At 39.4% G+C, this 17,066-nt stretch overlaps 1 protein-coding gene across 5 annotated transcripts in view; it reads right to left on the bottom strand.

The window, feature by feature from the left end:
* Positions 1 to 17,066, bottom strand: part of ZFYVE9 (zinc finger FYVE-type containing 9) — a 187,430-nt gene that overhangs the window by 723 nt on the left and 169,641 nt on the right. For all 5 annotated transcript variants that reach the window (XM_036833828.1, XM_036833820.1, XM_036833838.1 and 2 more), the window contains 5 exons: positions 12,282 to 12,432; positions 10,101 to 10,181; positions 7,041 to 7,203; positions 3,241 to 3,346; positions 966 to 1,142 (listed from right to left, as the gene is read on the bottom strand). In XM_036833828.1, the coding sequence (XP_036689723.1) occupies positions 966 to 1,142; positions 3,241 to 3,346; positions 7,041 to 7,203; positions 10,101 to 10,181; positions 12,282 to 12,432 (678 nt within the window). The remainder of the gene's footprint in view (positions 1 to 965; positions 1,143 to 3,240; positions 3,347 to 7,040; positions 7,204 to 10,100; positions 10,182 to 12,281; positions 12,433 to 17,066) is intronic.

Here is a 17,066-nt window from a genome sequence, read left to right as displayed (position 1 = left end):
GGCCCCTGCCCTCGAGAGCCCCACATATTTAGCAGAAAAATGCTTGTTCTTAAATTGTTCTATGTGTGGTAATTCTCCAGCCAGATTTTCAGTACCATTTGAGAAAGGACCGTAATACCTCATTTGTATTACCTTGACATGCTTAGTACAGCATTGGGCAAGACCTTTAGTAGAAAATAACTATCTGTTGACTGATGACGAGTCAGGAAATGGAGCCAAATATATAACCTTTCACATTTTCCCTGATAATGACATAACTGCATCAAAGCAGGAACACGGTCATGTCACATGGATCTAAAATCCAAAAGAAATGTAGGGAGATTAGAGTGCTAGGCCACAGGAGAGAGACACTGGGGAAAGGAAGTGGGGGCAGGGCACACTAAGACTGGATTGTGACTACAAACGCATACAAAACGGTTACATCAGACAGGGAGGGAAGCCCGGCCACGGGAGACCTGAACTGACGGGAAAACCAGTGGGGCAACAGGTCAAGTCCTATCCACTAACTAGCTGGGAAATGTTGACAGTAACGAGTGGGAGCTGCAAAGGCCAGTCGGCAGAAGTCTGCTGTAGTTATAAGAAAACGACAGGATATGGGACAGCTTGGGACCTGCTCTCTACAGGAGGCAGAATGATTCCCAAAGGGCGGTGCTGGGGAGTCTCAAAGGCTGGCCCTGATGTCATTCACACCGGAGGTGGCCGGTCCTCACACACACTTCTCCTTAGCCCACACTAAAAAGAAAAGTCCTTGCAAGAATTCAGGTGAGGAAGCCAGAGTTCAAATGGTTCAGAGAGTCTGACCAAGCAGCACATCCAGCTGTATTACCAACAGAGGGAAGGCTAAATATTGTATCTGGTCAGGCCCAAGGTCCAGAGACTTATACTCTCTGGGTTGCAGCAGGAAAACTCACATGTCAGAAAACAGACACTGCCCAAGGCCCGCTTCAAAGGCTGAGACTCTTTACCTGATCTGAGTCAAGTGTCACACGTAGTCCCAGTTTAGTCATTCCATCTTCCTTCAGAAGCTTCAGGTGGGGACACAGAGCAAGACAAAAAGCCTTGGCAACATGCTCGGTCAGTCGGCTGTGATCTGCAGGATCACTCAGGCAACTGTGCTGGTCATCATTTTCTAGGAAGAACACCTGTTCCCCAAACAAAGGAGACTTTTAAACTTGTGCCTAGGAGATGTAGGAAGAAATCAGTACACCAGCTAACGTGTATGAGCAACCTGATTCCCTAAGATGTGCAGGAAGACCTCAGACACCACGAGGTCCTTGGGCCAAGAAAAGTAGGGCACTGACATCTTACATCTAAGAAACAGCCTCTGCCTCTCACAGTCTCTGCACCCACAAAATGGTAGCTGCTATCTGCCTATCTACCTGAAAGGCATGGCCATGGTCATAATGGTATGTTCTACTCAGAACCGGGAAAGGCTTACATTTTGCACTGTATACTTCTAAAAGAAATCCCTAACATGTGGACAACTTTCTAAGAGAACGGACCTTATAGATCATGTCGCCCAACACCTTCATATTACTGATTACTCATAGAAGGGAGGTGACTCGCTCAGGGCCCAGGCCAGAATCTGCCTCTTATCACAGACAGTTTTTCCCACCACATGGCTCTGCCACTGCTGAGGCCAGAGCTGTGTCAGTGTCCTTGAACTGAGCACTGCACTGGGCGCAGGCAGAAGCATAGCAGATTTGGAACTGAGACCTGAGTCCTAGTCACATAGAGGAGGGTCATGAGCAAGTCCTTTGGCTTCTTAATGCCCAGTTTGCCTCTGTAAAATGGGAAGCACCTATTCTCTCCGGTTATTGTAAAAATTAAATGATATAAAAGCAAAACGTAAAAGATACAGATACGTAAATACATAATGCTTCTATATACCACCCCCTAGCTTACTGCTCAAGCAGCGGCTTATACTAAGAATACTGCTAATATACTAAGAATACTTAGAATAAATACTGCGAAGGGGCAGCTCTGAAGCCCTATGCCCAATGCACTAGTGAGAATGGCAGCATGAAATGATGGAAAGAGTTCTGGAGTGGGACTCAGGAGACTTCTGGCCCTGGCTCTGCCAGCAACCAGCATTAGGCAAGTCACAAGTCACCCGGCCTCTCTGAGACTGTTTACTCATTATGTAATTTCTCATTTCTCATCTCCCTACCTCAGTGGGTTACTGGGGAGCAAAAAGGAGGAAACACAGGTCAAACTACTTTGTAAGCAATAAAGACATTTACATGTTCCAGACCCTGCACTACTCAATGTATCAAAGGGATGATCATTACAAAGCAAGCAGATAAAACCACTCAGCCGCATATGAAAACACCAAGCATGGTATGAAAGATAAATCACTTGGAACAACAGCTCAAGAACTGAAGAATCTCTAGTCTATGTGTTGTCAGGAACCAGCTAGTAAACTTGGGTAAGGCATTTAACCTCTCTTGGCCTCAGTTACCCTGTGTTTAAAATGGAAAAGGTAGAAGTCACAGAACTTCTTAGATTTAAAAAAAAAATTAAGATTTTTAAAGCTGCCAGAAATCCTAGAGATCTTATAATTTAATACTTTATTTTATAGACAAGTATAAATGAGGTTCAAAAGAAGTTGAGACATAGGACCTACCTGTTTACTCTCAGAAAATAAACTTTCTGATTTGTCTGACATGTACACATATACAGGGTTCCTGCCCTGCTCCTCTCATTCCCAAGTTAGCCTCTAACACAGCTTTCACGTTAAGGAACAATATAGTGGAAAAGAGCTTAGGAGTTGGCTAGATATGGGTTTGAATCAGGACTCAGCCATTACTTAGTCGCCATGTAATCTTGGACAAGTTAGTTTCTGAGCTTTAGTTTTCTTATTGGTGAGATAAGTCTATTTTTTAAAGACGGTGTTATCCAAGACAGTCATAACTGAGTGCAGCATAACCAGCCCAGCTTTCTGAAGAATCCAGCAAAGATGGTATGTACCCTTCAGAGATACACCCTTCTTGAGTTCCAATGTGAACAAATCTCTAAAAGCTAGTTCATCGGGAGGAGATGTCTGACTGCTGCAGGCCGCACTTTGTGCATTTCTTCCCAGTGAGCTAAGATAGACCAGAGAGAATTGGAGTATAGAAGGTAAACAGAGAGATTTTATTTATTTTTCTTATCCTCCAGAATCAGCCCAGAATGTGTCTCTGGGCCGAGCAAAAAGTTGTCTTCAAAGAAGGTCAGGGATGCCAAGTTTCATTTCCTTACCTCTGTCCATCTGATGACTTTTCCATTTGCTTTATACTCTGACCCATGGAATATCTTCACACTTGTTATAGACTCCATGGACTTCCCATCTATGGGACTTATGACACTAAAACAGAGACAAAGGAAAGAGATGGAAGCAGCTCAAAGTTAGAAGAACCACTTCTCTTATCAAGTCTTGCTACTAATTACACTGGGTGCCTTGCTGAACACATGTGTGCAAAACATCACAAAAGAAGAAGCCACTGCACAAGAATGTACATGGACAGAGCTCTCAGGGAAGGGCCTATGCACTGAAATAATTCAGGGAACACACATATGACAAAGGAGTCCTGATTCCAGGAGCTGGTTATTTAATGTAAAGAAACTGTTTACTTCAAGCCTGCTCTCCTCCTCCAGTATTCCTCCCTTCAGTGACTGCACAGCCCCACCCGATCCTGCTCTCCCCTGGCTCTGCCACAGCACTCCGCTCCCGACTGTGACAACACTCATCACATCATACTCTCCAGACGGCTGCGCATTTGCCTCACAAATGAACTTCCGAAAGGGAGGGTATACGATACACTCACCTCTGTGTGCTATATTTCCAGGTCTGACACACTGCTTGGAATGTAGGCGATTAATAAGTGTTTATTGATTAAAGGAATTATTTGACCAAGTATGTTAATTATGACAGTGCTGGTGTGAACTGATGAACATGTATCTATATTACCTATCACAACAAACTCCCTTCAGTGCTACATTATCACTCCTAGATTCCTGAATAGAAAGGCCACATTTTATGGTCGTGCCCTCTCCAAAATATAGCAAGTATAAACATGTGGAGATACATACTCATTCCAATGAAGATTCCAAATAATTGTCGCAAAGATTCCAAACTTTTCCTAACAATTTTCAAACCTGTTTATGTTTTTGAATCTCTATGTACAAAAGGTCAAATTTAACCTAAATTGGGATTCGCTTCATTTGACTGAATTAAAATTATTTAACCACTGTTACGTTTAACTTCTAACTCATCAGACAATGTCAAAAATAGAGCAGCCTCAGTTGATTAACACTCTTTTGAGAAAGGATACACTGACACTGTGGAACAAGCTGGAAAACATTCAGTCTACACACTACAAACTAAACTCCTGGGTTCAAGAGTCTTCCCTGACTAGTTCTTGTCCTTTTTTCTAAGATGCTGCCACTGGCACGTGTTGTAGGAAAGGGCAACCTACTTATTGTTAGCTATCAATACCTTACGGCATCAGATTTTCAGATTATCAACTTTTTTGTCCTAATAACTATGGAATTTGTTGTGATAGATAATACAGATGCTTGTTCATCAGTTCACACCATCAACCTAATAACCAAATATAACAGAGAATTAAACACAAATTGATTTTGAAATTAAATTTTCCAGGAAGTATGGTAAGGTAAAGGGTTATTTGTAAAGTAGGCAAACACACTCATTGATTTAGAAATTGCTTCCTTTTGTTCAATAACAAAAGTTTTAAAACCATTTTTAAAAAAATCTTGGGGGCTTCCCTGGTGGCGCAGTGGTTGAGAGTCTGCCTGCCAATGCAGGGGACATGGGTTCGAGCCCTGGTCTGGGAGGATCCCACATGCCGCGGAGCGACTGGGCCCGTGAGCCACAATTACTGAGCCTGCGCGTCTGGAGCCTGTGCTCCGCAACAAGAGAGGCCACGATAGTGAGAGGCCCGCGCACCGCGATGAAGAGTGGCCCCCACTTGCCGCAACTGGAGAAGGCCCTCGCACAGAAACGAAGACCCAACACAGCCATAAATAAATAAGTAAATAATAAATTAAAAAAAAAAAAATCTTGTATGCCATGTTGTAAGTGCCCTCTACCTGCCTTTGCTTCTGCAGTCCCTCAGACTGGAATACCCACTCTGCCACAGCTGTGCAGCAAATGTCTACTCATCTTACCAGACTCAGCTCAAGCAGCAGCCATTCCTCTAGGAAGTCGTTCCTGAATACTGCCCGACCACCTCTACCGAGTTCCTCATTTCTTTTTTATCTTCACTGTCTCCTATAGAGTTTTCTATGAGCGTCTTCCGAACTTTGGTGGACTTATTTATAACTATCTTCAAAACCAGACTAAGTCACCTGTCAGCAAGGACCATGTGGACTTCATTTTTGTATTTTCAGAAGCCCACACATAGAGTTATTGCCTGAAGGATGAATGGGAGAAAGCTTAATACAATGAAGTATGACATATTTATTCAATTAATCAGTTTTTTAAAGAACCTACTTGGGGGACTTCCCTGGTGACACAGTGGTTGGGAATCGCCTGCCAATACAGGGAACACGGGTTCGAGCCCTGGTCTGGGAAGATCCCACATGCCGTGGAGCTACTAAGCCTGCGCTCTAGAGCCTGCAATCCACAACTGTTGAGCCCGAGCGCCACAACTACTGAAGCCCGCGCCTAGAGCCCATGCTCCGCAACAAGAGAAGCCACTGCAATGAGAAGCCTGCACATGGCAGCAAAGAGTGGCCCCTGCTCTCCACAACTAGAGAAAGCCTGCACGCAGCAACGAAGACCCAACACAGCCAAAAATAAATAATTAATTTAAAAGGAAAAAGAAAAAAAGAACTGCTTGGTGCTGGACAGTGTTTTAGGTGCTGGCGACACAGAAGTAAATAAATCAGCAAAAATTTCTGCCCTCATGGAGCTTACATCCCAGGGGCAATATAATAAATAAGTAAAAATATATGTTAGAGAGTTATAGGTGCTCTTAAATATAATTCAGGGGAGGGAAGAAATGTGTATGAGAGGCTTATAATGTAGTAGGCTGGCCAGGGAAGGCCTTATTGAGAAAGTGACATTTTGGAAAAAACTTGAAGCAGGGAGGGAGTAACTTGTGGCTATATAGGAACAGGGTATAAGTTGAGAAAACAGAAGGTACAAAGGTCTGAGGGCAGAAGCACAGCTGATGTATTCAAGCAAGAAGCCAGGTGTTGCTTCTGAGAAGTGGGCGGAGGGATTGTGTAAGGCCTTGTATGTCATAAAAGACTTTGGCTTTTACCCTGAATGACACTGGAAGCCAGTGGTGGGTTTTGAGCAAAGAAGTGACAATGCTCTGGCTGCTGTACTGGAAACTGATTAGGCTGGGGGGAAGGAGGAGGCCAAGACTAGAAACAATGAAACCAATTAGGAGGCGACTGCAATAATGCAGACCAAATGATGGCAGCAGGGGTAGTGAGAAGTAGTACGATTCTGGAAATATTTTAAAGTAAAGCTAACAGGATTTACTGTTGGACTAGGTGTAGGGTGTGAGACAAAAGCGTCAAAGATGACTCCAAGGTCTGGGCTTAAACCATCAGAATAGAGTTGCCATGTACTAGAGAAGAGTATAGGATTTGAAGCCCAAGGAGGTGGTTTTCAGTCCTAGCCCTGCCACTTCCTAGCTTTATGGAATCATTTATCCTTTTGGTGTTTATTTACTCATCTGTAATATAGAAATAACAATACTAGTTGTTATATGAAATGAAACAAAATTAGCAAAAGTGTTTTGTAAACCAAAAAAGGCTTAAGGTTTTACTATTATCTCAAAAACTTTAAAGGGATTGTTTTGTTTCATCAACTCCTTCCTTCCTCCTCCCTTCAAAAATATGCACAGAAACTCCTTCAGAAATTAAGCCAAGAAACCAGAAATTTAAAATTCCATGTTATGATACAAAGCAGTCCTTTCTTCTTAGGCAGGGCTTTCAGTAAAGTTATAAAACACCAGTATAGACAAAACCCAGAGCCTAGCCCATAACGAAATGCCACAAGGGGGGAAGGTCGCCGCATTTACCCCTTGTTGACATTCTTGTCATCATCCACCCACTGGATGTGGATGTGCTCCTGGGGATCCTCGGCATCTGCCTTGCCACAGGTGACGGTGAAGTCCTTCATCTCCCGCAGCGCCTGCCTCAAGGCATCCATGTTCTCTGCAGTGATCTGGACCATAACGCCATCTGAGAATCAGCACCAAGACAACACAGATGGAAACAATGCAAAGCCAGGTAGAAGGGCAGGTGAAACCCTGTACCTGGCATCTAGCAAATCCCTCTAGGATTAAATGTAAAACTCTGCTCTGTTCTCTGAAGCTGACAGATACAGAGAGGTTTTGTTCTTTGAGCTGAACTTCTTACTCATTGAAAGTGTTATGAGGAGCAAATGCCAAGATGGATTCTGCTTAAAACACTTGCCTGTTGATTTCACTTCAGGCACAATGAAGTTTGTCCTGAGACTGCTCAAAGGGAAAACTTACACATGGTCACGTCCCTCTTTTGGATACACAGAGGATTTTGTTCGTGTTTCCACTGATGCATCTATCGTGCTCTGATCATATTTATTCATTTGCATCTCTTGCCTTACTATGATTGCATACAGTGAAAGCCAGTAAGTGTTTGTTAAATAAATCACTGAATAAACAACAGCAGGGGGATGGGGAATAAATCCATTTATTGACTAGCAATAAGGCAAACCTACCACATGTGTTTTATATGGGCTACCATGTAGCCAACAGATGATAACTATTTTGGGGCTGCTACCTACCTGAGTCAAAGGCAAATACTGAAATTGAGGGAGAAAGTTGTCACATGCTGAGCAATTACCCTGCTTCGTTGACACAAAACTTTCTTCTCAGCTAAAATAATTTCTAAAGAGCTTCAATAAAAATTTCATAAATAGGCAGCTAATTACTCTACTGACACACACACAGTGAAGTGTAAGGCCTAAGAAATTCCCAACCCAAAGACATAAATATAATTTTTAAATACATTGCTTTGCATTTGTAAGAATCTGTGTCAGTTCAATTTATCATTTTGACAACACTGAAGGGGTGCTTTTTAATCACCTTGTAAAGACACAATTTCAAAGGTAGTCAATATTTGATCACATAGGCATTAATTAGTCATTTAAGACCAAAGAACTGCTTGGCTCCTAGATTTAATTTCTTAATAGAGTGTTTCTGCTATGTAGTATAATAGCATACTTTGCTCTTCACTTGCTGTTTTATTAAGTTTACCAATAGAGGAGATCAAAGTCAATCTCTTTTAACACACATAAGATTATCTATGTATTTCAGTTAACACAATGGAATCTACCCTCAGGAAAAACTGCTCTTAGGGTGCTGGAGTGAGCTACTGTGGAAATGAAAACCTGTCATTGTGTGTGCAGACTATATTTTCCAAAGATGACCACTATATGTCCCGTCTCACATGCTTTTCTACAATGCTACCTTTCCATTTCCCCACCAAGAAATGGAGTCTAACTTCTCTGCCCTTGAGCAGGCTCATGACCACTTCCAACACTAGAGGATGGTGGAAATGACACTGTGTGACTTTCAAGGCTGGGTCATAAAAACCAATGCGGCTGCTGCCTTGTGCTGGAGCAGTTGTGCTTGGGAGTTCTGAGCCACCAAACTATCCCAAGGCTGCATGCTAAGGAGTCCAATGATAAGGACTCTGGTCATTACTCCTAGTCTTTAAATCATCCCAGCACAGGCCCCAGACTTGTGAGTCAAAAAATTTTCAGATAATTCTAGCTCCCGGCCATCAAGTAACCACCAACCTTCAAGTCATCCCAACTGAGGCCCCAGACATCACTGAGCAGGGTCAAGCCAACCCTGCATTGCCCTGTCAAGGGCAGACCCAGAGGAATCAGTGAGCATGATAAAATAGTTGTTTTGAGCCATTAAATTCCGGTTTAATTTGTTATACAACAAGAGTAACTAGATCAAAAAACAGTGACGAATAGTTGACAAAGAAAATAAATATCCTGTGATAAACCATAATGGAAAAGAATATGAAAAAGAATGTGTGTGTGTGTATGTGTGTATATATATCTGAATCACTTTGCTGTACAGCAGAAATTAATACATTATAAATCAACTAAACTTCAATAAAATAAATTACAAAAATCAATTAAAGAAAATAAACAATATGCTCATTAGCCTTTCATTAAATTTCATTTAATTAACTTTTGTCAGGATATGTGTCACGTCAATTATAGCAAACCAGCAGCAAATGAATCCCATTCTGTACACCAAATGGTGATTGCAGCATTCTTGTGGGTAACTGGGGCTGAACTTCATCTACATATTTACAGATTCACACCCAGTGATATATCTGAATTCAGACTATGACCCTTTGGGTACCTTATTCCAGAGCTCTGAAAAGCCATCTCTTAACTTTTATGTCGGTGTCCCATGATATCTCTACCACTTACTCCCTTCTTTGGAGAGTTAGGCAACCTTATGACAGTTTTAATTAGCTGTAGAGTGAGATGCTATTGAATAAATAATGAGTCAGAAGTCTATGGCAGGACTTCCCTGGTGGCGCAGTGGTTGGGAGTCTGCCTGCCAATGCAGGGGACATGGGTTAAAGCCCTGGTCCGGGAAGATACCACATGCCACGGAGCAACTAAGCCCTGTGCCACAACTACTGAGCCTCTTCTCTAGAGCCCGCGAGCCACAACTACTGAGCCCGTGTGCCACAACTACTGAAGCCCACGTGCCTAGAGCCTGTGCTCCGCAACAACAGAAGCCACTGCAATGAGAAGCCCCTGCCCGCCACAACTAGAGAAAGCCCACATGCAGCAACGAAGACCCAATGCAGCCATAAATAAATAAATAAATAAATACACACATACATACATACATACATTTATTAAAAAAAAAAGAAAGTATTCAGATTAATTCATTTGTTTAGAACTGACCGGTAGCACAAATGAGACTAGCTGGAATTAGACGTCAATCCAAAAAAAAAAGTCTACGGCAAAAGTGTCAAGGCTTCCTTTAATGTCCCTTGTTTTTCAGTTGTACAGTTAGGACTGAACTAATGTACATGCAGTATAACTCATTCTTTACCTTCCACAATACTGGACTTGGCAAGATATCCTGAAGAGGATTTCAGAGCGCCACTGAACACAAAGAAACTGGCACCAGTCACTAAAATAGCAATAGAAATAGTTTAGTGAAGAAAGACTCCGAGTTGGAGGGGTTGAAAATAATAATGAAATATTTGGTAGTTGGGAACTCCAACCATCATCATACAGAAAACAAAAAACACCAACTCTATACACCACAATATACAAGTAACCAATAATTCAAAGCTAATTCTCTAAGCTAATGATAGCTTAGAGAATGAGGTTTTAAGATATACTCTCCCATTCTGTTTTGTGCTTCCTTCAATCAAGAAGCAAAAAAATCTTAGCAGTCAAGATTAGGGCTTGGTCTGCAGCTTGTTTTTGTAAACAAAATTTTATTTGAACACAGCCATATCCATTCATTTACATATTGTCTACGGCAGTTTTTGAATTATGATGCCAGAGTGCTGGCGACAAAGACCACAGGCCTGCAAAGCCTAAAATACTTATCATATTCACAGGAAAAGTTTGCTGACCCCTCATCTAATTCATTGCTTTTTTTAAATCAAATATATTTTGAATATGGAGATATGGTTGCCAACTATTTTATTTACCAAGTGGAGCTATTAAAAAAACAAACACATTTAAAAGACAAACACCTCTTCATGAAAGAAAGGATATTTAATTACATTTAGCTTTATGAAAACTGCACTACACTTTTTATTTCTCCACATCTTAAACTGGACTGAGCTATTCCACCTTCCTACCCATTGGCCCTACAGTATCTCTAATGGGTAGGTGATCCAGCCTTTGTGAGAGACTCCTAGTGACAGGGAGCCCGCAAAGCACAAGGCAACCATTTCTATTTCTGGATAGCTCTCAGTGCTACAGAGTGTGCTCTCAAATTGAGCCCAAATCTAGATCCTTGTACCTTTCACCCACTGGTGCTGGTTTTGGTCCTTTGTAGCTATAGAGGGTAAGGTGAATATTATTTCCACATAATAGAAAACCTTAAAAATAGAGATAGCTATTTTTCACCCTCTTTCAATCTGTACTTTTCCAGGTTAAACATTTATACTTTATTCAAGAGGTCTTCCTTTGACCTAGTTTCTAAACTTCTCACAGGCCTTGAATCATCCTCTGAAGACCCTCTAGTTTTATCACCAATTATGTTAATGATATCCAGAACTTATTCAAATATTATAGATATGATTTGACTAATAGGGAGCATAGTGGATTTATCACCAACCTATTTTAGATATTATATTTGAATATACATGTGCTCAGTACCTTTTATGCCTGTACTAAACAACTGATTTAAAAAATAAACAGAAGACAATGACCTATAGTATGTCTACTAGAGAAGTGTTTCATAAAGCATACTAAAGACAGCTAGTTTTAGGAGATATTCTGAGGGAAAAAAAGATTCATGGTCAAATAAATTTGGGAAGGTCTAGGCACTATCCTGCTTTTGTAAAATCACAATACACATCAGTTTGTTAAAGGCTCTGAAAAGTCCTGCAGTAAAGAAATCTGCTTAAACTTGTTTAACATAGGATTTCTCAGTCTAATATAATAAGCGAAACTTTTATTTATTTATGTGAATATTTTAAAAAACCATAGACGCTGATAAGACACTTTAGGAAATGGCACATTGAGCAATGCTTCTTAAATTCTAATGTGTATTTGAATCACACAGCAATTGTGCTAAAACACAAATTCTGACTTAGCAGATCTGGGGTATGAAGTCTTCATCTCTAACAATCTCCTAAGTGATGAGACCACATTCTGAGTACCACCGAATCTAGAAGGCTTCCTTCAGAATCCTGTCAACCTATTAATTTAATTAACATTCTTTGGGTATGGTCATTCAAAAAGCTCTAAATCTACCTAAGCATATTCTCACCATGGGGCCAAGTCTTCTACCTTCAAATATCAATGCTGGCTCTGTCAGTGTCCTGAGGCAGTATTTTCAAGATGCTCCCCTCAATAACAGAGATCCCATTTGCAACTCTAAGTCTGGGTAGTCAACATACTCCTAAAGAATAAGCTTGGAAAGGTTAATTTAATCAAACTGTGGTCAACCTATTCTGACAGTGAGTGTTATGGGGCTGAGATATCCAACTCTCCAGTTCCAGTACAATCTTCCATTCTTACAACCTCAGTCAGCTCAAACACTCACCCTTTCTGGGTTGATTGTGAATACTGATAGCCTGGGTCTGATAGTTGCCATCATCATTCTGGACACACACGAGATGAGAGTCTGCCTTCTCATTGAAGCAGGCACCTCCTGCCAGGACATGCTCATTGGACTTGTTCATGGCTTTCATCATCTGCAATCAAAGAAGAAGGCTAACTTTCTTGTTCTGCCAAGAATGGGCATTTTTTGGTGTGTCTGACATAGCACAACGCCACAACTTCTCACAGACAAAAGAGAATATTATTATTTAATTAAAGTGACAAAGGAGCTACCAAATAATGAAAACGAAGTGAAAAATCAGTCACTATTAGTAAAAATTCACATACTTGTTGAATTCTCTCTATAGTTTATAGGTGATTTATATTACAACCCAAACACATGACATTTTGCATTCATTTTCTGTCTTTTTATTGCTGCACTAAACTCAAGTAACTAAAATTAGTTTAGCTAATTACAATAGTTTCTCCTATCCACTGGATTCTCTGAGAATATATATACACTGAAATTCTAAGTCAAAAGAATGTCCCATATTTAAGTCTATCTTGTCTTCTTTTTCTACATCCATACAAAGGAGTGCTTTCCTCCACAAATATATGAACTCCATTATTTCTTAATTTTATTAACTTATGTTTGATATCTTCAATGAAATCACTTACTAATATTTTGCTTTGTTCTTATAAAGAGATTTAAGGTGATAATTCTGAACCTAACCTGGAAAAACTCATCGGCCACCACTTTGTATCTAGTAAGTAAATCTGAGCTTATACCATCTTGATGCTAAAATCTGGCTTCTCGTTGAAATAGGCTAATGATAATTTATTCGTTTGTTTTTATTCCCATTTTTTCCTTCATGTCATCATTTGTTAAACTTTCTAATTCAATCTTTTTAAATGGCTTTGATCTTTTGAAAACTCTAGTTTAAAACTTTTATTTTCTTTTACTCCCCTCTTCTTCTTACATTATAAACTGCAGTGTGAAAAACAGCAGATGAGTGTTCTGATACCTTTTATATTCTTGTATCACTATATTCAAAAAAATGTATTGAAATGAAATTCACGACATAAAATTAACCATTTTAAAGTGAACAACTCAGTGGCATTTAGTACATTCACAATGTTCTTCAACCACCACTCTTATCTAGTTCCAAAACACTTCCATCATTCATTCCAAAGTAAAATCCCTTACTCATTAACCAGTTTCTTCCCATTCCCCCCTCCAACCACCAATCTGCATTCTGTCTGTATTCTGGGTATTTCATATAAATGGAACCATGTAATATGTGACTACTGTGTCTGGCTTCTTTCACTTAGCATAATGTTTTGGGAGCTCATCCATGGTATAGCATATATCAATACTTTATTCCCTTTTATGGCTGAATAATATTTCATTGTGCATATACACCACAATTTGTTTAACCATCCATCCATGAATGTCTGGACTATGTCGGCCTTTTGGCTATTGTGAATAGTGCTACTATGAAAATGTGTGTACATGTACTTGTTATGAGGAACTGTTTTCAATACTTCGGAATATATACTAGGGGTAGAATTACAGGGTCATATGGTAATTCTATGTTTAACTTTTAGAGTAGCTGCCAAAATGTTTTTCACAGTGGATGAACCATTCAAAATTTCCACCAACAATGTATTAGGTTTCTAATTTCTCTGCAGCCTTGTCAACACTTGTTATTTTCCACTGTTGTTGTTTTTTATAGCCATCCTAGTAGGTATGAAGGAGTACCTCATTGTGGTTTTGATGTGCATTTCCCTAGTGACTGATGACATTAAGCATCTTTTCAAGTGCTTGTTGGCCATTTGTATATCTTCTTTGGAGAAATGTCTCTTTAAGTCCTTTGCTCGTTTTTAAATTGGACTGTTTGTCTTTTGTGTTGAGTTATAAGAGTTCTTCACATATTCTAGATCTAGAGACCAGATCCTTAACAGATATATAGACTGCAAATATTTTCTCCCATTGTATTGGTTGTCTTTTCACTTTCTTGTTAATGTCCTTGGATGCACAAAAGGTTTTAATTTTTATTAAGTCCAATTTATGTATTTTTTTCTTTTTTTGCTTGTGCTTTTGGTGTCATATCTAAAAATCCACTGCCAAATCAAAGGTCATGAAAACTTACCCTCATGTTTTTTTCTAAGAGCTTTATGGATTTAGCTCTTATATTTAGGTCATTGATCCATTTTGAGTTAAACTTTGTTCATGGTTTGAAGTAAGGGTACAACTTAATTCTTTTTACATGTGGATATTCAGTTGTCCTAGTACCATTTGGTGAAGACTATTCTTTCACCATTAAATAGTCTTGGCATTCTTTTCAAAATCAACTGGCCATAAATGTGTGAATTTATTTCTGGGACCTTAATTCTATTCCATGCCAATACCACATTATTTTGATTACTGTAACCTTGCAATAAGTTTTGAAATTGGGAAGTGTGTAGGCTCCAATTTTGTTCTTTCACAAGATTATTTTGGCTTGAGTCCCTTGCAATTCCAAATGAATTTGAATACTGGCTTTCCATTTCTACAAAAAAAAAAAAAAAAAAAAAAAGGCCACTGGAATTCTGATAGGGCTTGCACTGGATCTGTAGATCACTTTGGTAGTATTGACATATTAACAACAGTAAGTCTTCCAATACATGAACATGAGATGTCTTCCCATTTATTTAGGTCTTCTTCAAGTTCTTTCAACAAGTTTTATAGTTTTCAGGTTTCAAGTCTTTTACCTCCTTGGTAAATTTACTTCTAGGTACTGTATCGATACAATTCTGAGATATCATCATCTCCTGGTTTGACTTTCTTATGTTTATAGCTCTTACAAAGTTAATATTTTAATACATAGCTGTATCGCCAGAGGCATCCAAAGAATAATTAAATATTCCTCTCACAATAACTTTTATCAACCCATTAAAACAAACCAGTTCTATCAGGGTTTTCCAAAGATTACTTTTAAATAAGTTTTTGCAAATAAGATAAGTCAGCTAGAGATTCCTACTTAGGGAAGTCAATAGACTAATTTAGGTTCTCATTTGCAATTTACACTTGTATCACATGAAGGAAACGGATACAATCATATACAGCAATTCTAAAAAAATATTATATCCATCATTTCTTCCAAATCATTAGGCTAAAGTGGTTTCCAATTTTGTCTACATTGAACAGATTAAAAATATTTTCAGGAATTCCCTGGCGGTCCAGTGGTTAGGACTCAGCGCTCTCACTGCCAAGCCCTGGGTTCAATCCCTGGTCAGGGAACTAAGATCCCGCAGGCTGCACGGCATGGCCAAAAAAATTTTTTTAATAAATAAATATTTTTGATTCAGACATTCTGAATAAATTAGCTAGCCTCTAAGAAAATCATTTCCCTGGATGTCAATTTCAAGCCCAATGAGATTTTAAAAACTTCGTATTTCTTTAGAAATGAATGAACAGATTTTTTTTCTCTTAAAACTATGTTCATTTATACCAAAAGGAGAATTTCCCAGATATTCAAAGGATCTTACTGAACATAAAATAAACTTACACTTGTTATATGATGATATAAATACTGGATTTTCCATTTTATTTGTGCCATTTCTCTGCTCTGTCAATTCAAATTCTGTAATTATCTCTTGACCTATCACTATTGTCACTGCAGTTCAAGACCAATTACCTCTTTTCTGGATACAATAACAACTTTATAACTGTTTTATCTATAGTCAGTCTCTAGCAGCACTGACTCATTCCACATGTGAAATAAAATTCATATTTTATGGCAACACAAGAAAAATTTAAACATAAAAAATTCTCTCTGCCTTTTGGCCTCCTCTCTCCCCTCTACTACTGCGCACTGTGAATCGGAATTATGGATCCACCAAACCTCCCTACTGGCAAATACCTGCTTAACCATGAATGCAACTTTCTCCTAGCTCCAACAAGACCACTTAAAAGATAACATTGCTTCTGGATCTTGTAAGGGGGCCATTTTTTGCAGATCTGGATTGTGTAAACTGTCAGTAATATGTCATTTAGTGTAGAGCACTCTGTCTTAAAAAACTTATAACTGTGCTTTGAATTCTAATGAGCATAACATTTCTCAGAGCTTTCTGAGATGCTGTTCTGGGTTATAATCCTCAATTTGGCTCAAATAAAATTTTTCTTTTCTTTCTTAGATTGACTGATTAATTTTTAGTCCACACAGAATGTTCCCACATTTACAAAGCACAGCTCTGATCATATCACATCTTCCCCACCTTGTCCTCCATTCAAATCACAAGCGTCCTATGCTCTAACCCCAAACCAACTTTCTTGTACTATCTCTCTTCCTACTGTATGCTTACAAGCAGGACTACTTCCATTTTCCATCTCTGAGCTTTAGCATATGCAATTTTTTAGTCTCCCTTTTCTTCTCCCATATCCAAGCACCTGAAAAAGCTGACCCCAAATCAAGGCTTAGGAAAAACACCAACTCCTGCATGTAACCTTCTTTAATTCCCTATCAGACACTAATGTGACCACTCCCTTCTTTGAACTGCCATAGCACATTCTTTGTATTTCTTATATGGCATCATCCACATTCAGCCCTGGATCTGATTAATAGCAAGGATTCAAGCCAGAATGCCTATATTTCAATCCCGGCTTTGCTACTAACTAGCTGAATGTCACTGGGCAAGTTACTTGATTTCTCTGTGTCCCAATTTCTTCCTCTGTAAAATGGGATAATAAAAGTAACTATTTCATGGGACTTCCCTGGTAGCGCAGTGGTTAAGAATCCGCCTGGGG

The sequence above is a fragment of the Balaenoptera musculus genome, chromosome 1, assembly GCF_009873245.2.
Source record: "Balaenoptera musculus isolate JJ_BM4_2016_0621 chromosome 1, mBalMus1.pri.v3, whole genome shotgun sequence".
NCBI lineage: Eukaryota > Metazoa > Chordata > Mammalia > Artiodactyla > Balaenopteridae > Balaenoptera > Balaenoptera musculus.
This window is presented reverse-complemented; position numbering and strand designations above follow the sequence as displayed.